The sequence below is a fragment of the Myotis daubentonii genome, chromosome 5 (genome assembly GCF_963259705.1).
Source record: "Myotis daubentonii chromosome 5, mMyoDau2.1, whole genome shotgun sequence".
Taxonomy (NCBI): Eukaryota; Metazoa; Chordata; class Mammalia; order Chiroptera; family Vespertilionidae; genus Myotis; species Myotis daubentonii.
This window is the reverse complement of record NC_081844.1, coordinates 26907048-26930849: the sequence shown is the minus strand read 5'-3', so window position 1 is coordinate 26930849 and position 23802 is coordinate 26907048. Positions and strand designations below refer to the sequence as shown.

The following is a 23802-nucleotide window of genomic DNA, read 5'->3' as shown; positions in this document are numbered from 1 at the left end:
GGGCTCGATCCCCAATGTGGGGCGTGGAGGAGACAGCCAATCAGTGATTCTTTCATCATTGATGTTTCTATCTCTCTCCCTCTCCCTTCCTCTCTGAGATCAATAAAAATATATTTTAAAAAAGAAAGAAACAAACACTTGGAAATGGCAGCCTGAATTTGTTAATGGGGCATTAGATATTTTCAAACCAAAACATGTCAAATATCAGTTTACTTTCTTAGTCATCCTACAACTCACTGAAAAACCTTTCTCAGTCTCATATTTAGCTCTTTATCATGCGCCAAAAAATGGCTTCCACAACAAATAGTTGTTCTCCCACCCTGTGTAAGGTTGGATGAGAAATCAGCCAATAAATGAAAACTAGCTTTTAGGGTTCAGTGACCCCTTGTAAAGACTGTTCTGTTGCAGAATGCTGAGATCCTGGTAGGGATTCTGAGATCCAGTTTGATGCTCCCAGCTGATGTCAGACCCACGTGGCAGGACACCTTATCAGAGGGTATGATGGTTTACATTTAATCTCACATCCCCCTGGTATGCATAGTGTCACAGAACTTGGAGTTCTCCGTTAGACAAGAAAGAACTATAAAGGAGTTACAAGGGAGACTGCAAATGTGACCATTAAAGGAGGCCACCATGCCCTGGCCTTGGGAAGCATTTGGTTCAAATTTGGAGCACAGCCGTCCACTTGCTGGTTTGCTGGTGGTCATACAGGAAGAGATCAAGTGTGCACATAAACTCAGGAAAACAGGCGGTTTTCCTGGTTGAAAAGTTACCTCATTTGGCAGATACTTTCAAAGACATTTGGGTACAAAGTTTACCTACTTAATGGATAATATTTCTGATGATAATATTTCTTAAACTGAATTGAAACCATGGGGAAAACAACAACGTGGTTCACCCTGTTGAGGGGTTAAGTGACAATCCATAGACCACCCTCACTTCTGACACCTCTGCAGAGTTCAGGGGTCCCCAAGACCACCCTCAGGCTTGAGGACTCTCTAGAAAAATCTCAGCTCTCTGAAAGGTGTTATACTCGTGATTATAGTTTATTAATTACAGCAAAAACATCCAGATTAAAACCAGCTAAAGGAAGAGGTACATGGAGCAGCATCCAGAAGAGCTCCATGCCTTGAGCTTCCTCGCCCCATGGAGTCCCAGACAGCACTGGCAACATCATGAAACAACAGGCACAGCATTGCCAGCTGGGAATCCTCAGTGTCTGGGGTTTTTATTGGAATTTAGTCACACTGACACGACTGACTGCCCATGTGGCAGACATCTCCAGCCCTCTGTAGGTCAAGCCGATACCGTATGACCAGTGCCCCTGCCCTAAATCACATTCTCAGACTATCTGGGCCCAATGTGCCCACCAGGCAGGACACTCCAGGGGGGTTGAGAGATGGTCTCCCTGGAGCCAAGGGCGAAGGCCAGACCCCTCTCTGGGATAAATTTTTTTGCAACTACATGTCACACACTGGGAAGATTCCAAAGGACTAGTTACTGTGCCACACCAAAGAACTGGGGTGCAATAAAATTGGAGATTGCCTAACTCGCACTTTCTTGTCTCAATTGCTCCTTTCCAAAAGAGAAAATGAAACTTTTGGATTTTTTTTTTTCATTGCTCTCTAGAACCCTATAATTAGCTAAATTCTATACTTGAGTTCAATCTAGAGCCTGAGGAGAGAATGATTACAACTGGGTTTTTCCTAGACCCCAAAGAATGATATCAGGACGATGTCAGCTTTTGCAATCAGAGTCAGGAGCCTGCCTTGTGGAGCAGGAGGATGTGGTGCTGCTGTTACTGACCAGAGGGACCACAGGTGGGGGCCAGGGATGCCCCTTGTTGCGGTGACTCGCCTGAAGCGGCTCAGCTCTGCCTCTGCTGCATGTCTGAGCAGGGATGTCCTGTCAGCTGGCATCACTCCAAATGTTGCTTTTCACTGTTTCAAGATGCCCCAGTTATATTTAAATACCAGTGCAATCTTGTATAATACTCTCTTTGTATTTACATTCTTGTCCATATGAAGGTAATGGCCTGTCTTGTAAGCTTAGCTTCCTTCACATGTGTCAGATTCAGGGCTGCCTTGCCCCTCCCTCCCAAGACCCCATGCGCCCTGTGAGTGGCACTTCCTGGAGTTGTGTGGGTGTCTGGCCTTCACAGCCACAGCGGCCTCAGATGGGTTGTGGTGAAAATACACTGTGAGCAGTAGGGCCCCTGGAGAGTATAGTACTGTGCCTTTGACCTGTGCTGGCACAGATGGCCCCAGGGCCCTGGTGGCCTCAGGTAGAAATGCTTCATTAGCAGAGCCTGAGGACAGCAGGAGCCCCCCAGGGGAGAGGGAAGGATTGTCACAGGTAGAGGAGACAGCATGTGCAGCCTGGAGGCTGAGTGCACAGGTTTCCCCGACCAGAGGAAGCTGAGGGGCCCCCACAGGGTCAAGTCAGAGTGCCGGGCGTCACAGGTGCCTTCGTGATGATTAGAAATCTCAAATGGCATCAAAGAATCCACTGGTCAACAGCCAAAATCGAAATTGGAACTAAGAGTTTGCACTTCAAACTTAAACATACAAGTAAGTCAGGCTCCTGGGTCAGGTTGGTTCTTAGTCGTGGGGCTGTGAGTGCTGCCAGTTGGTGTCTTCGTTTCTTGATCCTGCAGAAGCCAGTTAGCAGGGGTGCAGATACCCCGGGGGCCTTGGGAAAGTTTCCGGAGAAGTGCATTTGCTGAGGTGCTGCCTCGGCAGGCAGGCCCCAGAGGGCCCCTACAACCTTTTGTGTGCCCCCAGGCCGCAGTAGCTGTAGGGCTGTGGGGCGAGTGTCACAGAGATCTGGTCTCAATGTGCGTGTCTCTGCCTATTTCCAAGTCCGCGGCACAAAAATTGAAGCCCCTGTGTGGGGTAATGGAGACCCCCAATGAGATAACATGGGCCGGGCCTGCAACTCAGAGACCACTGAGTGAGGAAGGGCCCAGCCAGACCCCCGTCAGCCCAGGCCTGGACCTAATGGGCACTGCCCAGGGCCTGCAGGCCTTTCCCTTTGCCCCTGCACCTCCATTGTTAGAATCAAAAAGAAGGTGACTCTTCAGAGTTGAAAGGTTATGCCTTGATTTACAAGAAAAACTGGAACAACTTAAGCCCAGGGCAGGTTGTCAGGTTGAAGCATTCTTAGGAGAGGTCACTACAGGTGGCTCCAAGATCCTCAGGACCGGCCCCTGGAGGGGAGAGGGCAGAAGGTGGGAGCTGTACGCTGAGGGGGCAGGGAGGCCTCAGGGTTCTCTAGCCCTGAGAAGGCCCCAGCCCAGAATGGATGTCTCCAGAGGAGGAGGCGGCTCTGCCTGCAGGCCCAGGTCTGGGGTCAGCGCTATCTGCTCGGCACCCCGCCGGGAGTTTCACCTGAGAGGCACCGAAATGAGATGTCTTAGAAAAGTGCTGATCCCATCATCAAGCCCCGGGCCAGCCTGAGAGTGGGTGCAGGCTGGGCTGAGGGCCCAGTGGGGCTCAGAGCCACAGGAGGATGAGCCAGGTGCCCGTGGAGCAGTGCTGTGGCTCTGAGCCTGCCATAGAATTCGCTGGAATAAGCTCCACCTGCCTTGTTTATTGGAATGTTTATCACGCAAAACAAAACAGGTTTAGAGGGGGCTGAAAACTAGAATTACATAAAGCCTCAAACAGGACAGGGACAGATACCTGGACTCTGGAAATAAGTAGATTTGGGTGAACAGGTTGAACTTTGATTCCCCCACCCTTCTGCCTCCATGGAGTCCTGTCCAGGTGAGAACTGTCTAAAGTGCTCAGTGCATTTTGTCAAGCTTGTGCTACTTCTGTATGCAAGGAAAACAGAAAAGGGGTGTTCATGACAATAGGAGATACTAAACAGGTAACACAGGAGGTATGAAATGAATGGGGGAAAGGATGGGAAAAATGGTCCGAAGATGCGGTCGAGTAAGTGAGAAATCACTAAAGAGGGTAAAATTTAAAATTAAGCCAAGGGACAGTTGGATAAAACGATGAATTGAGAAATGTTGAGCTTCTGAGGTGAAACTAGTTAAAAATATGTTAACCAAGGTGAAAAATTAGCTGGAGGGAAGGAAGAAAGAGTGGGTGTGAGGTCTCTAGGTTGGTGTGGAAGTGGTCCGTCAGCCCTGTACTGCAGCGGAAGTTTCCCCGGCTGCTGACCCCAGACACCCCCCACCCATTCTCTGCATAGACCAGAGGAGCCCAGTGCCCTCGGTTCCCAGTGTGGGGATCCTGCAGTCTGTGGCACTCCAGCAGGAGATGAGGCCCTCTCTACCATAGACCTACCTGCTCAGCACTCGAAGCTGCTGACATGGATTAATTCAGAAAATCAAGCACAATTCTTTTTTTTTTTAATATATTTTATTGATTTTTTATAGAGAGGAAGGGAGAGTGATAGAGAGTTAGAAACATCGATGAGAGAGAAACATCGATCAGGTGCCTCCTGCACACCCCCTACTGGGGATGTGCCCGCAACCAAGGTACATGCCCTTGACCGGAATCGAACCTGGGACCTTTCAGTCCACAGGCCGACGCTCTATCCACTGAGCCAAACCGGCTAGGGCTCAAGCACAATTCTTAAGGCCATAGTCCCCTAGCTCTGCAGAAAGTGGCCTTGGGCCTCCCTGCACTCACATGACCACCTCCGCAGGCCTCTGAGAAATGCTCTCTGCAGTGCCATGAACCTGTCACGGGCACTCTGTTCTTTGTCCCGGTCACCCACAGCCAATGCCTTCTGAGCGCCTGCCACAGCACAATGCAGCCTGCTTGAGAAAGGGCCCAGCATGAGTTGCGTGCCCGGCCCATGTTATCTCATTGGGGGTCTCTGTAACCCTACAGAGGGGCTTCAATTTTTGTGCCGCGGACTTGGAAATAGGCAGAGAGACGCACATTGAGACCAGATCTCTGTGACACTCGCCCCACAGGCCCACCTGCCACACCTAGGAGCACCTCTGGATTATGATCCAGCTTCTGCTGCTTGCTCTGTGACCCGGGCCTTCTGTCTTTCTCTCCCAAAGCTCAGATCTTGCCTCCAAAATTCGGGTTTCAAACTAAGTGGTTTCCCAGTTTGGGTTACTTGGACGGGGAGTCAGGATTTTTAAAAAATGAGATTTGGAATTTATATTTGAACTAGGTTGAGACATGCACCCCCAGATGTGTTGTTGGCTCATTTGAACCTATCAGCTCGCTAGACAATCACCATCGGAACCTACAGCCCGTGTAGCCCTCGGCATTCGGACCCTGCAACAATGCCCCCACCCTCTCTCTGCAGTGGAAGAGTGCGGAATGCCGGGCAGCCTACATACCATTCTCACTGGTGAATATCATTTCCCTCTCACTCATGCTTAGTCAGAATTTTTTCCATACCTCAAAGCTGTAAATTTAACACCAAAATAGATCTTTTAAGGGTGGATGGATGCTCAACTGGTAGAGGCTCTTAGTAAATATTTGTAAATAAGTGCATCTGCCCCAGACTTCTTACTTTTCTAATCCTTAAGATATCCTTGACTTGGTAATGTGTCCAAAAATTAAGACTAGGAAATAATTCTATACTAGTACAACTAACTCCGTTTTAATGTGTTTCATCATTTCATTTTCAAACTTTGTTTATCGAGTACCTTCTGAGATTTGTTTCACATAAATACTTTGCTAAATCAGGTTTGAAAATACTGAGTTGCTCATATCCAGGACCTTTCTTGGCTCAGTTCACTGGTTGAGTCTCAAAATAGAAAATGGTCTAGAAGGTGTCATTGAGAGATGGCATAGGAACATTGTCTGAACTGGACTCTAGGAAGGGGAGCAGGGCTGAGGGAGTCCTTCCAGGCAGACTGGAACCACTTCTATCTTGAGCACCATCTTCATTCGATTCCTTGTGCCTGCCTGAGACCGTGGGAGCGCAAGGGATAGTGCTGTGATCACTTTTTTATGTCTGCCCTGTCAGAGGATGTGGAAGTAAGGACACTAAGCAGTCTGGTACCATTGCTGTTACATTCTTTGTGGTTTCACACCAGGGGTCAGCAAACCAAATCTGCAAATCAGCAGCAAAGACAAAAAAATCTGCCCTGGCCAGTTTGATTCAGTGGTTCTATTCCTGGTCAAGGGCACATACTTGGGCTGCAGGTTTCAATCCCTGCCCCGTATGGGTGCATGCAGTAGTAACCAATCAGTGTGTCCTTCTCACATTGATGTCCCCCCATCCCCCTCTCTAAAAACCTTTGGAAAAAATATCCTTGGGTGAAGGTTAAAAAAAAAAATCTGGCCTGCGACCTGTGTATGGATAGCTTGTGGATTAAGAATGGTGGTGTTTTTTAGATGATTTTGAGAAAATTAAAAGACTCCTATCTCATGATGTGAAATTCAGATTTCATTGTTTATAAATAAAGTTTTATTGGAACACAGAGCCCATTCGCCTGTAAAGTCTGTGGCTGCTTTTGTGCAACAATGGCCAATTGAGTAATTGTGACAGATATGGTATGGCCCACGAAGCCTAAAATATTTACAGTGACTGTTAACGGAAAAGGGTTGCTGACCCTTGATTTAGAGTGGGGTATGATATAGGAGGTAGAGTCTCTGACTTAGCCTAGGGGACTTCTTCTCAAGTCCTGCCTGCCACCAATTTTCTGTGTGTGTCTGTAGCCTTCTTTCATAGCCTCTCTGGTTTTTTCCATCTGTTTAGCGAAGGGTACTGATAGATGATCCCTTAGATACTGAAAGTCCATGGTTCTGTATTTTCAGGGCTCTGATATTCTCTTCTGATTCTTTGTTCCTCTTCCAGGAGTTATAATTTTATTTTAAGGATAAACCAAATAATATACTCAAAGGGATGTGTCAGTTCAGACTTTTGGCTTCTGCATGTCTAAGCCTTAAGGCAGAGTCGGGATTTTTTTGGCCTGGAGGCCATGGAGGAGTTAGTGAAGACTAGTTCTTGGGCTCTAGAGTCGTCAGTCACCTCTCTCCTCCCACGGTTCTCATGGCTGAACCATGGCTACCACAGGTGACTGCTGCTTCCCCAGCTGGTGGTAGAAAATCCCAGAAAAGGACTCTGATTGGCTGGCTGGTGCTCTGGTCCTGCTTGATGATAGTCAGCCCCACCAGAACCCCAAGTTAGTGTAGGGGAGAGCACTTTTCCACAGAGAGGCAAACACTGTGCAGGTTAAATAATAAGGGTCCCACCAAGGCTATTCAAGCTCCAAGGAGAAGGGCTTGTAAAATTAGACAAGGCTTTGGTCTCTCTGAGCACCTCCTGCGTATCATGTCCCTGTCGTAGTGATGGGGACTGGGCAGTGACGAGGTTGAGGGAAGTCCCTGCTCTGGGAGTTGACATCTAGAGGTAGAATAACATCATCATTTTTCTCATCATCATATGGATTGTCAGCAACAGCCATGGTTGCTGTTGCCAAACCGGTGACAACCTGAGCTAGAGGCATTAGGGCCATGGGAGGCTGATCCTGACAGCGTCATGGTTCTTCCAGACTCCTTCATTTCCATCCCACCTCTGCCAGGACTGCCAGACATGGGGCAGGGCTGGGGATGGAGTTCCGAACAACTCTGTCTGCAGCAGCTTTTTCAGAGCAAGTCTCGCAAGTAGGAGGCCGTTGCGGTGTACTCTGCAGTGGGACTCCTGGTAGTTGCTTCCAGAGTCTTTTCTGTAGCAGGATGGTATATAAATGACCGCACGGGGTTGGGGGTGGTGCGGCACCCTGGTTAGAGGTGACCTTCGTGAGACCCAGGTTCAAGCCCTGCCCTGTGACCCTGAGACTTTCACCCTGCGCTCTCTCTTCCTCCATTTGTCAAATGTTTATTGAGGACCTGCTGCATACTAGGCTTTGTTTCAGGGGCCACAGACAGAATAGTGAATAAAACAGGCAAGGTCTCTGCCCTCTTGGTTCGTGTTCTGGGTGTGGTGGGATGAATGGTAACTTCTATGGACAGAAACTAACCAGGGCAACTGGCCTTATATCCAATCATGTAAATAGGCGAAAATATCCAAGAAGAAAATGCAATATCTTTGTGACCTGGGAGTAGGCAAAGATTTCTCTAACAGGGTAGGAGAACACCAGTTATAAGAGGAAATACTAATAAATTAGACTTTGATTAACACTAGTATCTATTCACCAAAAGACCATCCAGGGAGTAAGAAGACACACCATAGATTGGAGAAGGAGTTTGCAATAAATATGTCCAACAGAGCACTCCCAGGGGAAGCAAAGACATGAACAGGTGTGCCTGACAGGCTGTCAGACCCCAGTGCACCTGTGAAAAGGTGGAAATGTGAATTAAAACCACAAAGCGATAATGCACAGCAGGACGTAGACCACCCACATCGAGGAAGAGCGACAGGAACAAATGCAGCTGCACAGAACCAGGACGCTCACCTGCTGCTGGAGGAGTGGACACGGGCTCAGTAGCCACCGAAGCTGGATGTCCTCTGCCCCGTGACCCAGCACTTCTGCCCCCAGGTAAATTCCCAAGAGATGCGAGCCAAAAAGTCAGACAGGAGTGTCCACAGCCACTTGTTTTATATAATATCCCAAAGCAGACACAGCCTGGTGCCCCGCAACAGCAGATGGACAAGTGGACCATGGGTGTGCCGCTCTGGAGCACAAAGCAGTTACTAAACAGTGAACTGCTACACGCGCCAATGGATAAATCTCATGGATGACGGTGAGGGGCACTGCCAGGCCTGGGGGCTCACCCTGTGTGATCCTGTAACATCAAGTTCAAGAAAAAGCCAAGCTCAGTCAGTGTCAAAGGTCAGGGAGGCTCCCAGGAGCCTTGGGCACCTCAGGGAGCCAAGTGCTGAAGATGTGTACCTTTGTCTTACAGCTCACGCCTCCTTTTTTATTAAGAGGCCTGAGGGCAAGGTGGACAGAGGTCAGAGCACTCTCAGGAGAAGGTGACATTTATGCTGCGGTGAGGGCAGGATCCTGGGTTTCTTAGGAGAGCAGTGATGGCCCTGACGTGGGTGTGAGGAGGTAGAGATGGACGCGACATCAGAGGCCATGGGTAGTCCATCCTGGAGGACTGTGCGGCTGTCAGAAGGACTTTGGGATTTATTTACAGGAGGTGGAGAGCTGTGGGGTGTCCACCTCTGATAAAGAGATGAGGAGGGCCCGGCCGGTATGGCTCAATGGTTGAACATCGACTATGAGCCAGGTGGTCACTGGTTCAATTCCTGGTCAGGGCACATGCCCAAGTTGTGGGCTCTATCCCCAGTGTGGAGTGTGCAGGAGGCATCTCATCATTGATGTTTTATCACTCTCCTCCTCCCGTCTCTGAAATTAACAATTTTTTTTTTTTAAGAGAGATGTGGGGTTTGGTGAGCCAATCTGGATGTCTCTTGATCTCAAGCCAATGGCTTGGGGTTTAGTGGACTGACTCTCTAAGGGTCTTCTGAGCAATTAAAATCTTAAATCAGTGGCTTTCCAAGAAGCCTTGGCTGTCTGAGAGAGGACAGTTTTAAAAGACCCTGTGGTCCTGTGTACACCCAGGTCAAGGCTATCTGCACTCAGAGCTCATTACAGCTGAGAAGGGCTGGTGGCAGGTGGGCCTTTATTCCGCAAAGACTCAATTCCCCCAAAGGTTTATAAGAGGAGGCCCTGTTTCTTTGCTCTTAAACAATTTCTTAGGGTGCAGAGGAGAGGGGGTTTTGCTATGAAACTTTCTGCTCTATTGCAGCACTAGAGTCCCACCTCTGGGGGGCCACACACACCCCTGAGGCCGGCTACCTGCATGGATTTCACGGGTGACAGGGGTGTGGCCAGGCTCCACTGGCCCTGGCACTGCACGCAGGGCTTTTCAAGCTGGAAGTCTGTGCCCATTAGTGAGCTGTGAAGTGAATTTTGTGGGTCCCCCCTGGCCTTTCTCAGTGAGATAGAGTAGAAACCGGAGTCCGTTGCACTTTGTAAGGGAGACTAATGCCCCACAGAACTTGTTATTTTACGCGTGTGGGTGAGAGTCCTGGGTCAGAGTGTAAAATGCAATGCTCCCCAACGTCGTGCCAAAGTGTGGGATGACACTGCCGTGAGAAAGGAGGGCTCTTTGCGTGTTTTGTTACCTGTTCTCAGTTTTGGAGTTGACATAAATGAATTGCAGTTGCTTGTTGCCAAACCACCCAACCGCCTGTTCATGAGAGAAAGGAAGCCTGTGTCAGGGAGGAGCTCCCTGGCTGGGAAGGGCAGCCTGGAGGGGGTGTGCCCTCCCTCACACCTGGTGTGACACCTGGACCCTGCACAGGGCAGGAAAGAAAGCGGGAGGCGGCCACTGACTGGTGGCCTCACGTAACACTGGGAGGAAGGCAAGGCCCGAGGTGGGCTGTGTCCTGCCAGGCAGGCTGAACTTTTGCCTTAGTTCCTTCGTCACTACAGTTGAAGTAACAGTGTGATGAGAACCCGTGTTAAAGTGTGTCTGGCCCACAGCAAGTGATGGCAGTTGTCCAGGGCAAGTAAGGTGCAGGGCCCGGGTTCCAGCCGTCTTCCAGGCCAGGGCCCTCCTGATGCACAGAAACCCCAGATGAACAAAGGCTTCCAGGGATCCCCCCGGGAACAGCCTCGGGGAGGTGGTGCTGGCCAGGCAGCTCCCGAAGGCCATTAGGAAACTGGGGCATCCAGCAACAAACCCGAAGGGCAGCTGTGTTGTCACTACTGTCTTCCAGAATCGTAAACAAAAACAGGAGAGGGGCAAGCGTTGGGATGGAGTGGGCAGCCTGCTCTGTCCTTTGAGAATTCTGTTGAAGAGAAAAGGAAAGCAGTTGAGCCACAGGGGCTCAGCCCACGGGCGGCTCTGGGCCCGAATCCACGGTCTCTGTTGTGACTGAAAAGCCCGCGTGGGGCAGCAGAGGGGGTCAGATGTTCTGACAGGACCTGGATAAAAGCACAGCTGGAATGTGGGCGCCTGGTGGGGAGAGAGGCTTGCAGAGCAAGGTGGTCACCAGGTCACCAACTCCCCGGATGGCCCTGGGCCCTGCTGCCTGTTGGGAGCCCCAGCAGGACGGAACCCCTGGGGCACGTTAGGTTCCTGGAGGCAGAACCGCCATCTGCAGGCTGGCTGAACAGCAGGGGGACTGACACGGGGTGGGGGGGGGCATTGTCGTCTCCCCTGGTCCTTCAGGCCTGAATCCAGCCCCTGTTCACTCCCTCCCCGGGATGATGCCTCATCTGAGCTGCTGTCCCTAGTACAGAGCCAGGCTCAGGTGTGGCGCAACCTGCTGGCCTGCTGCACAGGTTTCTCCACGAGTGAGACCCAGGTGGGTGCAGGAGGCCCGGTCATCTCTCATGGGTACACATGCCACATCTTTCCTCAGCTCCCTGTGGGGAACAAGGAAGCCGAGGAAAGGGCTAGAAAACAGCTTTTATCTTTCGTTAACATCTTGCTGGGGGGAATCTTTCTTCCTGGGTTTTTGCCAGCTTCTCTGAAGGTCACTGCTCCTAAGTGCTGCCTGCAAGAGACACAACGTGTTTGCAAACAGTCACCTCTCTGCAAATGCTGGTGCTCAGTGCTCCCAGCACCGAGCAGACTGATACTTGCCTCGTGCATAATCGTGATCTGTCCAGTGCCGAGGCTGGCTTGGTGTGGCACGAGGGCTGAGGGGGTCGGGGAAGTTGGGTGAGCTCAGGGCCTGGATTGAAATACATCCCTGGCCTCTCCATGCATGGTTGCCACTCAGGAGTGTTCCAGAGCTCTCAAGACAGCACAGGTACAGGAAATAACTCCTAAGCCGGCTTTGACTTTCTCACCCTCTCTGTCATCAAACCATGAAGGGGGGTGGGGTTCCCCCAGTTGGCAGGGCCTGTGAGTAATGTCCGTTCTGCTCCCTTACAGTAGTAGTGGACGTCAGCTCAGCGAGGTGTTCATCCAGCTGCCCTCCCGCAAGGAGCTGCCTGAGTACTACGAGCTCATCCGCAAGCCCGTGGACTTCAAAAAGATTAAGGTAACCCCCGCGTGGGCGGGGGGCTCTCCCACTGACCCAGGGCCTCGGCCCCCTGGCTAGAGACCCGATCGTTGTCTCGGGGTTCTCGTGTCCCAAGGACGTGTCATCAGGCCACCAGGGTTCAGGACTCCTGCCGGGTTACCCAGACCTCAGGCCCCAATCACGTGGCTCTTGTGTTCAGTGGGTCTGAGCTTCTGAGTCTGCAGAGAGGATCCCGAGACTCGGCTGTGACCTTGCTAAGCAGAGGGACTCCCAGCCCTGGGTCCCCAGGCACGAGGTGGAGCCCTGCGTCAGGCTGCTCTCTGGTCTCCCGCAGGAGCGCATCCGCAACCACAAGTACCGCAGCCTCAGCGACCTGGAGAAGGACGTCATGCTGCTGTGCCAGAACGCGCAGACCTTCAACCTGGAGGGCTCCCTGGTGAGGCGGCGTCCCTTCCCAGCCTTCCCGCCTTCACAGCTGGCCCCAACTGCCATGCCCTCGCTCCATTTTGAAGTGACTGGTGTAAAAGTAATTCCCAGCAACTGGGAATATTTGACTAATTACAAAAGCAGTATGTGTTCATGACTGAAAAAAAGGGCAGAAAATAAAGGCAAGTAAAATAGAGAAAGGAGACTCAGTCCCATCCATCCAGGTGGCCCTGTGAACAATCCTGTTTATCTTGGAATTTTATTTTTAATTCACTAGGGAACCCTCTTGAAAGGAATCTTATGGATGTTTCCTTTCCTATGATGAAATTAACACACAGTCTCAATGTAGCAAAGTTGTGCCAAGTGTGTTTGGGATAGGGGCCTCCTGGAAAAGGTTTTACAGTCATAAATTTGGGGAAGATGAGGGATGTGCATTTCTGGTTACTGCAGATCTCAGAGCCTTTAAAGGTGCTCGCTGTGATTCTGGGGGAGAATCCTTCAGCTGTTTCTTTGTTTTGGGGGAGATTTTTGTGTGTTGCTTTTTCTACCTTCAGCTGTTTCTAAACTAACACACCTGACCTTTTGTCTGGAGCCATTTCATAATCCTGATGTTCTCTTGGGCACTGATTGGGAAAGGACAGTTGAGATGTCCCTCTGTCCCACATGGGCCAATCTGGCCAGAGCTCCCCCTCCATTGGCCCCCAGTCCTCTCAATACCTGCATGTTTCTGCCCAGATCTACGAAGACTCCATTGTCCTGCAGTCCGTTTTCACCAGCGTGCGGCAGAAAATAGAGAAAGAGGATGACAGTGAAGGCGAGGAGAGCGAGGAGGAGGAGGAGGGCGAGGAGGAAGGCTCGGAGTCAGAGTGTGAGTCCTGGGGTGTCTGGGTGGGTGGTTGTGGCTTCCCGGGATAGTCAGGACCACAGGGTTCATGCCCACCTGAGAGAACCAGAGGTCTCGTGCCCCGTCTATTCACAGCCTGCCCAGCTCCCAGGTGCCCCCAACTCAGGAGGTGCCGTGCTCTCCTGAGCTCATGTTTTTGCCCCCTTTTTGATCCCACCCCAGCCCGCTCAGTTAAAGTGAAGATCAAGCTGGGCCGGAAGGAGAAGGCACAGGATCGGCTGAAGGGGGGCCGGCGGCGGCCAAGCCGTGGGTCCCGGGCCAAGCCGGTGGTGAGTGACGATGACAGTGAGGAGGAGCAGGAAGAGGTAAGCCCCAAGCCCTGGGACAGGCGGGAGGTCCAGTGGCAGTTGGGTCATTGGAAGTCCATCCCCATGCCAGCTCCTGGACCCTTACCAGGTGTATCGGTTAATAATGCGGATTTTTTTCAATAGATGGAGTCACACATATATTGATATATATGCGATTTGATATGTGTGCTATTTTGTTGTATTGACATCAAGCTTCAAAACTTCATATGTCAAATTTGCTGAAGGTGTTATCATCAGATATACTTTTACACTTAAAAATGTTGAATTTCATGCAAAAAAAATTATTTGCGGGAAGTTTTAATTCATTACTTTATTTTGAAGAAAAGTGCTGCTGAAAGTTATCGTATACTTCGGGAAGCTTATGGTGAACATGCTCCATCTCAAGGTGTTTGTGAACGCTTTAAAAGTGATGATTTTGATGTGAAAGACAAAGACTGTCCAGGTCAACTGAAAAAGTTTGAAGATCAACAATTACAAGCATTATTGGATGAAGATGCGTGTCAAACTCAAAAACAACTTGCAGAAAGATTAAATGTTGCTCAATAAACAATTTTCCATTGTTACAAGCAATGGGAAAGATTTCAAAGAAAGGAGAATGGGTGCCACATCAGCTGAACAAAAGACAAATGGAAAACTGAAAAGTCATCGGTAAAATGTTGCTTCAACAGCATGAAAGAAAGTATTTTTGCATCAAATTGTGACTGGTGATGAAAAGTGGATTTATTTTGAGAATCCCAAATGCACAAAATCATGGGCTGATCCAGGTCAACCATCAACATCAACTGCAAAGCCAGATCACTTCGGAAAGAAGACAATGCTCTGCGTTTGGTGGGATCAGGAAGGTGTGGTGTATTGTGAGCTTCTAAAACCAGGTGAAACCGTTAATACTGATCCCTACCAACAACAAATAGTCAATTTGAATGACGCTTTGATTGTAAAACGACCAGAACTGGCCAGAAGACACGGCAAAGTAATTTTGCTTCATGATAACGCACCGTCACACACTTCAAAACCAGTTAAACACGCGTTAAAGGATCTTGCCTGGGAAGTATTAACCCACCCTCTGTATTCACCAGACCTTGCTCCTTCAGATTACCACTTGTTCTGATCAAGGGCACACGCACTTTCTGAGCAGCACTTCAAAATGTACAAAGAAGTGGAAAATTGGGTCTTTGTATGGTTTGCCTCAAAACAAGAAAAGTTCTATTGGGTCGGTATCCACAAATTACCTGAAAGATGGGGGAAATGTGTAGCTAGCGATGGACATTACTTTGAATAAAGCACTTTTGATGTTTCTCTTGAAATTACCGTGTTTTCTGATTATAAGATCCGCATTATTAACTGGTACACCTGTTAGGCTCTCACATCCCCACTCCACAGATGGGGAAACTGAGGCTCATCGTTATATGACATGTAACTCAAGCCCAAGTCCATGTGACGCTAGAACCAGTCCTCTGCACCAGTGGGCATCTGGGGACAGGGTGGGTATCCCGTTCTGTTCCCACTGCAGGAGCCTGCACAGCTGCCTGCCAGGACCCCAGGGCTGTCCTGCCATGGCCCAGTGGGGCCAGGTCTTTTTTGAGCTCAGGGGCAGGAGACACTGGGATTCGAGATGCCCCTGTACAGTCCCTGTCCCCTCAGCCTTCCCAAGCAGACAGTGCCTGGCCATCCAGCCACAGCTGTCACAGTGTCCTTACCCCATGTGCCTGGTCTCTCCGCTCGGACTCTGTTCTGGCCAGCCTGGGAGGATTTCCTAACAACGCTAGTGCGTTAAAAAATACCTGGCTCCACAGTTACAAAAGGATATGGAGCAAAAACCATGAATGGGGCTGGTGCATGTCCCCTGTTGCAGGCTGTGGCCCCCACACACTGGGGAGAAGCTGCAGGCTCGTCAAGCCCACAGAGGGCGGTTTTGAGGATCTGGGGTGCGGGAGCAGACCCACATGCTGGTCTAAACAAGCTTTGCCTCCTGGTCCCAGTCCAGACACCTGGCCCTTCCCTGCTGTGGGGCCTGGGCAGTTAGTTCACTTCACTTCCGAGCCTCAGTTTCCGCTTCTGCAAAGCAGAGAGGTGGGCTGGATTATGGGGCCAGGCTCCTGGCCAAGCTCAGTAGGCGCATTTCAGTGTTGCTCTTCTTCTATAGCCATTTGCAGTAATAATAGCAAAACTAAGTACCTTGCAATAAATCTGACGGAAGACGTACATGACCTTATGAGGGTGTCGTTCTGCCTTGAACACAAGGAGGGGTGCCCATGCTTCAGGAGAGGAGGTCTGGGCGATAAGAATGCCCCACCTGCCCAGTCCAGACCCAGCAGGGCATTGTATGGCTCTTGCCAAGCTGCTCAAAATGTTTAAACAGAAGAGCAAAGATCTTTCATGGTTAGGAACAGCCACGGTGGTTTTGAAATGCAAGGTCAGGGGCACAGGAACGGGGCAAACAGCAGTGGGATGAAGCAGGGAGGGCCTGGTGAGACTCCCAGATTCCAAGGAAGAGTCAGTATGGGTACGGGGGCCAGTCCTCAGGCAACAGATGGCGTGGCAGAAGGGGCTGAGGCCAGAGACCGCTCCACCTCCAGCCTCACAGGGCCTGTGCTGCTCACACACACCCAGGAAAAGCAGTTCCCTTGCCTCTGCCAGTGTTTCCGTCTCGGGGTCCCTCCAGGATGCAGACGACTCATGCTCTCTTCTCCTGTCCCCCTCCAGGACCGCTCAGGAAGTGGCAGCGAGGAAGACTGAATCCGGACATTCCAGAGTCTCGGCCCCAAGCCCCTCGTCCCGAGCCGAGGCGGTGTAGCTCTTAGCAGTAACGGGTAGCAGCAGATGTAGTTTCAGACGTGGGGTATAACTGTATACACAAAAATCTTCCATATTTATACGGCAGAGAAGATGTAGGGCTGTTTGTGTCTGGTCCTGTCCTGGCATCAGTAGCGTTTGTTAACGGCATTAACTGTTTAAAATGACAAAGAATTATGAATCGGGGAACACACGACACCTGTTTTTCTTTTCCTTTCCTGGCAGTACTGTTGCGGCCGCAGTTTGGAGTCACTGTCGTTTAAGCCGTGGATGCATGTGTGTAGCCGTCCACTCCTTGTACTGTATTTTATTGGACAGGTCACGCTCGCTGGGGCCCGGGGTCCGCAGGCCCGGCGGGGGTATGTCAGTGTCACTGGATGTCAAACAGTAATAAATTAAACCAACAGCAAAACTCATCCCTTTGCCTTCTTCTGGTGGACTCGTTCCTGCTCCTGGCACACTGGCAGTGAAGCCTGGCGGCCTGTGTGGAGCCTCATGTCCTCCTGGCACCAGCTCCCGGGAGCCTCTCACGGTGGCACCAGCTCCCGGGTAGCCTCTCACGGTGGCACCAGCTCCCGGGTAGCCTCTCACGGTGGCACCAGCTCCCGGGTAGCCTCTCACGGTGGCACCAGCTCCCGGGTAGCCTCTCACGGTGGATACTGAGGCCGACCTCACACCATCTAAGGACAAGCTCAGGCTCTTGGCCCTGCCACTGTCGTTCCCACCACTTGTTCAAGCCTGCCCTGTCACAGGAAGCAAGCAGCATGGTCCCTGCCCTACCTGCAGCCAAGGTGGGATCAGGGAGATGGTCACATGAACAGGCAGGTGCCATACAAAGCGGTCAGAGCTTTCAAGTCCACCATCCGGACCCCACAGAGAAAGGTTCTATGGGCTGCTCTTGTCCTCAGTGTAGGTCACACTTTCCTGTTTCTTTGCATGTCTTGGAATTTGTTGTTCAAAAATGGCCATTTTATTTTATTTTTTATTGATTGATTTTTTTATTTTTCTTGTATGTGCCCTGACTGGGGATTGAACCTTGAAACCGTGGCATATCAGGATAACGCTCTAACCAGCTGAGCTACGCAGCCAGGGCTAAAAGTCAACATTTAAAAAATAGGTTGTCACAACTCTGAATTCTGATTCCTCCAAGGAGTGTTGTGGGTATATATTTTATTGATTTTTCACAGAGAGGAAGAGAGAGGGATAGAGAGTTAGAAACATCAACGAGAGAGAAACATCGATCAGCTGCCTCTTGCACACCTCCTACTGGGGATGTGCCCACAACCAACGTACATGCCCGTGGCCGGAATCGAACCTGGAACCTTTCAGTCCACAGGCCGACGCTCTATCCACTGAGCCAAACCGGTCAGGGCTGTTGTGTTTTGTTTTATTGTTTGCTTAGTCGTTGCTGAACTAACTACAGTTTATGTCTCCCCAACAGTGTGCAGCAGCTGATAGCTGCTCAGTTCTTTTTTCTTTTTAAAAAAATATATTTTATTGATTTTTTACAGAGAGGAAGGGAGAGGGATAGAGAGTTAGAAACATTGATCAGCTGCCTCCTGCACACCCCCTACTGGGGGTGTGCCCGCAACCAAGGTACATGCCCTTGACCGGAATCAAACCTGGGACCCTTCAGTCCGCAGGCCAACGCTCCATCCACTGAGCCAAACCGGTTAGGGCTTTCTTTTTTTTTTTTTTTTAATATATTTTATTGATATTTTACAGAGAGGAAGGGAGAGAGATAGAGAGTTAGAAACATCGATGAGAGAGAAACATCGATCAGCTGCCTCCTGCACATCTCCCACCGGGGATATGCCCGCAATCCAGGTACATGCCCCCGACCGGAATCGAACCCGGGACCCTTCAGTCCGCAGGCTGACACTCTATCCACTGAGCCAAACCGGCCTCGGCATGGGCTTTCTTTTTTGTTTGTTTGTTTTTAATTCTTTAATTTTAATCTGGCTTCCTCTCAGAGTTACACCAGGTCAGCCTAGTTTTGAGGTCAGCTTGTGATGGCTCAGAGGTGGTGCTCAAACACCGGAGTCCGTGAGGCCCTGTGCCAGTGGCCTGGGCTCAGGCATTTTGCAAGTCAGACCTTTGCTCCCTGCCCATCCCTCTTGCATAGAAGTTGACATAGGAAGTTTTGCCCTGTGAGCAAGCTGCATAGATTTGTGGGTTGACAGGGCTCTCTCCAGCTCTCCCAAGCATGCATGCGGCCCCTCGGATGTGTGGGGCCAACTGAGGCTGTCTCATTCCCTGGACTTCCTGTCCGACTTTATCAATCTGTGGAAACCAGAATCCCCACTTACGCGAGTTAGGAGACCGCCTCAGCCCTGCCCAGTCCTTCTACTCAGATCCCTGCTGCTTCCAGTCCCCCAGGGCCTGAGGCTTTCCTGCTCAGCTCCAAATCAAGCCAGCCTCCTCCAGCAGGGTTGTCATGGCAGTGGGAAGAGGCTGGGAGGCCCAGGTGGGAAAGGGAGGGAGACAACCCCAGGCAAAAAATACGATCTCCTCTGCTCTGTCTCTCTTTCCGTTTTCTTGAATAAATGCTTAATTTGTCAAATGCCTTTGATAAACCTCCAGAATCCTGATATGGTTGTTTCTGACAACTCTGTATAGTTTCATTGTTGATGCTGTCAGGGGTGGGATTTGCCAAGATCCTCACTCCATCATTTTGGAAGTCCCTCTCCCCCCACCCCTTTTCCTTAATAGCTTTGTCTTTATTTTAATACATTTGAATTTATTTTAATTTCTACAGAAAATCAGCTCACCAAACCTTTGGTTTCATGGTATTCAGGATGAGACCAATTTAAAGTATTAGTCCCTTGAGAGGGGAAAAAGAGTACACTTAGAACTGGAAAATGAGAAACATATGATGCTATAGTTTGATAATTCTGACTTCAGTTAGACGCGAGTTCGCATCTGTCATGTCAGAGTGTGGAGTTGGTGCCTCAGAGGGCAGGAATGCACCTCCCCTTCCATATTCCCAGCTGTCAACAAGGAGGCACCACCCCACCCCAGCCCTTAGAGACCCTCTGGAAACTGACACTTCACTCTTCTGTGCTGTCGGCCACGATGCAGTCGAATGGTCACACCTAGCTGCATAGGACTGAGAAACGCAGCCTTTCCGCTGCTGCTGTGTCCACCTAAAGATGTGGTTCTGTTGCTAAGAAAGGAGGGAGCCAGGGGTTGGGAAGGCTTACGAAGCCTGAAGACCCAGGAAATGAGGTGTGAGCCCACTACTCACTTGGTGATTATCCCGTTTTCAGATGTGGAAACAGGCACAGAACAGAAGCATTTGTCCAAGCATTTGCACGGCTAGTCTTGCAACAGGTGTTTCTCAAGCTGTGTTTGCCCTCCCCCCATGCCAGGTGGTTGGGAGTTTGAATCCCGGCCCTGCTGCTTCCAGGCTGTGTGGCCTTGGGCAGCTCTCTGCCTCTCTCAGCCCACTAGGAGATGAGAAAACAAGATGTTCAGGAAGGTTTCCACTTCCTTCAGGCATGTTTATGTTTTCTGTGACAATGGAAAGGAAAATTATTTTGGAAAAAAAAAATGAAGGGAATTGACAGTTGGTTTGGGTGTCCTCATGTGCAAAGCCAAATTCATGGTGACCCAGGAGCACATGGACTCTGGTAGGGGTGAGAGTTCAGGGCTGCAGGCCCCTGGCCTGGCTCTTCCACGTCAACCTTGGCCTGAGGTCCTGGAACCAAGCTCATGTAGACACTGGCCACGAACCAGGGGTCTCCATCAGTCAACTCCTGTGGCTCCTGGTGACAGCCACTTGCTGCCTCCTCCCACCCCCACCAGCCTTGGCTCTCAGCACCCTTCTGTCAGGATGGCCTTTCCCTCGTCTCTGCCCTGCTAGCCAGTGCCTTCCCCCGTCCTCCCGCCAACCCTGAGGGGTGGGGGACTTTGTGGCCTTTTCACAGGTGATACAAGCGGGGCCCAGAGAGGGTGAGGCACTTGCCAAGACCACACAGATTTGAGCTCGGGCTTGTGGGCCACAAAGTCCTCAGGAGCAGAGACTTGCTCTGAGTCAGGAGGAGAGGCCTTCGGTCTGGCAGAGTGGAATGGCCCCATGGAAAGGGTGGTAGGTTGAGCAATGGGGTGCAGTTCTCTGTGTCCAGGGAGGCAGGGAAGCAGCAGGCCACGGGCGGGACTTCCTTGGAATGGCTTAAGGCTGGAATGTCAGGTGTCGGGGCAAGACAGGAACCCACCGAGTGTCCTGACACAGCCGGGACTGGGAGGGGGCGGTCAGGAAGACCGTGGGACTGCACATGTGACACGGTGCCACACATCTTCCACCCCACATGCAGTTCTAGAACCTTGCAACTCCCCGCATCAAGACAGACCCTAATTTTTTTTTTAATATATTTTATTGATTTTTTACAGAGAGGAAGGGAGAGAGATAGAGAGTCAGAAACATCGATGAGAGAGAAACATCGATCAGCCGCCTCCTGCACATCCCCCACTGGGCATGTGCCTGCAACCCAGGTACATGCCCTTGACTGGAATCGAACCTGGGACCTTTCAGTCCGCAGGCCGATGCTCTATCCACTGAGCCAAACCGGTCTAGGCTAGACCCTAATTTTTTAACTGAATTTATCGGAGTGACATTGGTTAATAAAATTACATAGGTTTCAGGTGTACAATTCTATAAACATCATCTGTATATTGTATTGTGTGTTCACCACCCAAACCAAGTCTCCTTCTATCACAATTTATCCCCCCTTTGCCCTCTCCTACCTCTCCCCACCCCCTTTCCCTCTGGTAACCACCATCCTGTTGTCTGTGTCTATGAGGTTGTTTTTTCTTTGCTTAATCACTTCACTTTTTACACCCAGCCTCCCCTCTGACAGCTGTCAGTCTGTTCTCAACCCATTCTACTTTTTTTTTTAAATATATTTTATTGATTTTTTACGGAGAGAAAGGGAGAGGGATAGAGAGTTAGCAATATCAGATGAGAGAGAAACATCGATCAGCTGCCTCCTGCACACTCCCTATTGGGGATGTGCCCGCAACCAAGGTACATGCCCTCGACCGGAATCTAACCTGGGACCCTTCAGTCCGCAGGCCGACGCTCTATCCACTGAGCCAAACCGGCTAGGGCCATTCTACTTTTAATTCTTCAATCCATCCAGCTGCTCCATCCCTGGCCCCCATCTGAGTCACCACCACGGGTCATCGCTACTCTGACCAGTGTGGTCAGCTCCTCCCTGGTTCCCCAGCTTCCACCCTCATTCCTGGCCAAGCTGTTTTTCCCACGTGGCCAGAGGCTTCTAAACTATTATAATTCCTGAGTGCACGTGGAGCCCTGATCACTGAGCCTGGCATCTCTCCAGCCAAATCACTCTGCTTCAGCCGCACTGGAACTTTTACACTGCAGACTTCCAGGCATTTGCATGTGCGTGCCCCTCTTCCCATAATGCAAATCTTCCCCTGAGCCTCATCTCAAATGTCACTTTCCTGCCCTGGCCAGGTGGTGCAGTTGGTTAGAGTGTCATCCCGTTGCACCAAGGTTGTGGGTTCGATCCCTGGTTGGAGCACATACAAGAATCAACCGATGAACGCATAAGTAAGTGCAACAACAAATCTCTCCCAATCAATAAATTTAAAAACAAGTTGTCACTGATGAACTTAAAAAAGTCACTTTCCTTCCCCTGGCCTTTGTAGACAATCTAGGGGAGAAAGCATGTAGTGCTCTCCCTAAAAGAATCCTAAAAAGGTGTGTTTTCAAAGCATATCCCATGACATCCATGAAGGCTTGTTGATAAGTAACCAACAGGAGGGGAATGGGAAAGATGAATTGATGGAAACTGAAAAATGTTAGCTTGTTTGCTGAGGTTCTCCAGCCAGGTTCTGTCCAGGTTCTCCAGCCAGGTTCAGTCACCAGGTTCTAGTCAGGTTCTCTTGCCATGTTCTATCCAGGTTCCAGGTTCTGTCTCTAGGTTCTTCAGCCAGGTTCTCTTGCTAGGTTCTGTGTCCTGTTGTCTTGTTACATCTGTATTTATACCAGTTGATTCCAATCCTATCACTCTTTATTCCAAAGGTTAGGGCATTTCTTATCTCCATTCCAGGGAGTAAAGATTATGTAGTTTAAGCATGATTGTTCATAGTTAAAGTGATTAACTACCCGCCTGGCACTAGTTCAGGGGTTTTATTCCCTCCCTAGCTTCAGGGGAAAATCCCTACCTGGGGAAACAACCTTTCTCAGAGACCTTGGTTAAAACACATAGCGCCAAGGTGAGCAAACATATTAAGAACAGTATGCCATATACGCCAGGTCCCTTGAAACATATGCTGTGCAGATGGTTCTTCCCTGCAGCGACTGTCTCAAGCAGCAAGGATGGACCGGCTCCCAGCAAGGACACATACCCAAGTTTTGGGTTTGATACCCAGTAGGGATATGTGTGGGAGGTAACTGATCCATGTTTCTCTCTCAAATTGATCTCTCTCTAAAATAAATAAATAAATGAAAAACATATCCTTGGGTGAAGATTAAGAAAAAAGAAGAAATACCAGTATATGAAAAAAGAGATTTTATCCTATTAACCACCAAGTAAATGCAAATTAAAATGATGAAATTATTATTATTATTATTATTATTCAGCTTAGCAAATTGGTAATGATTTGTTAAATAATAACGTGCAGTGTTGGCAAGGTGATGGAAGTCTGGCCCCCATATTAGCGACTGTATCTGGGTGTGACTTTCTAAAAGGCAATCTGACAGGATGACTTTTAAATGTTGCCCTGGCTGATTTGGCTCAGTGGATAGAGCGTCTGCCTGCAGACTAAAGGGTCTTGGGTTCGATTCTGGTCAAGGTCACATGCCCAGGGTTGTGGGCTTGATTCCCAGTAGGGGGCATGGAGGAGGCAGCCAATCAATGATTCTCTCATCATTGATGTTTCTATCGCTCTCTCCCTCTCCCTCCCTGAAATCAATGAAATTATATTTTTAAAATAAATAAATAAATAAATGTTATACCTACCCTGGCTGGGTAGCTCAGTTGGTTGGAGTATCTTCTTGGGTTTTGGGTTTCATCCACAGGGTACAAACAAAGGTCAACCAGTAAGTGCATGAATGAGTGGAACAACAAGGCACTCTCCCTTCCTGTCTCTAAATTCAATTTAAAAATAAAAAAAATATTTATAACCTTTTCTTAGGAATTTCTCTTAAGGAAATCATTAAAGATACAAAAATATGAAGGAGTATTATTTTCATTGGGAATGAAAGTGTTCAACAATATTGGACTGGCGGGGAAAGGGGGGGACATATGTAATACTTTCAACAATAAAGTTTTTTTTTAATATATTTTATTGATTTTTTACAGAGAGGAAGGGAGAGAGATAGAGAGTTAGAAACATCGATGAGAGAGAAACATCGATCAGCTGCCTCCTGCACTTCCCCCACTGGGGAAGTGCCCACAACCCAGGTACATGCCCTTGACC

At 49.7% G+C, this 23802-nt stretch overlaps 1 protein-coding gene across 14 annotated transcripts in view; it reads left to right on the top strand.

Moving 5' to 3' along the window:
• Positions 1 to 16769, top strand: part of SMARCA4 (SWI/SNF related, matrix associated, actin dependent regulator of chromatin, subfamily a, member 4) — a 101080-nt gene extending 84311 nt beyond the window's left edge. For 4 of the 14 annotated variants that reach the window (XM_059696761.1, XM_059696762.1, XM_059696764.1 and 1 more), the window contains 5 exons: positions 11832 to 11940; positions 12257 to 12358; positions 13084 to 13216; positions 13415 to 13557; positions 13882 to 14380. In XM_059696761.1, the coding sequence (XP_059552744.1) occupies positions 11832 to 11940; positions 12257 to 12358; positions 13084 to 13216; positions 13415 to 13557; positions 13882 to 14106 (712 nt within the window). In that variant the 3' untranslated portion in view covers positions 14107 to 14380. Of the gene's footprint in view, positions 1 to 11831; positions 11941 to 12256; positions 12359 to 13083; positions 13217 to 13414; positions 13558 to 13881; positions 14382 to 16263 lie in introns of those variants that run through there. The other 10 variants (XM_059696773.1, XM_059696771.1, XM_059696774.1 and 7 more) reach the window with 7 other exon arrangements.
• The last annotated feature ends 7033 nt before the right edge of the window (positions 16770 to 23802 follow it).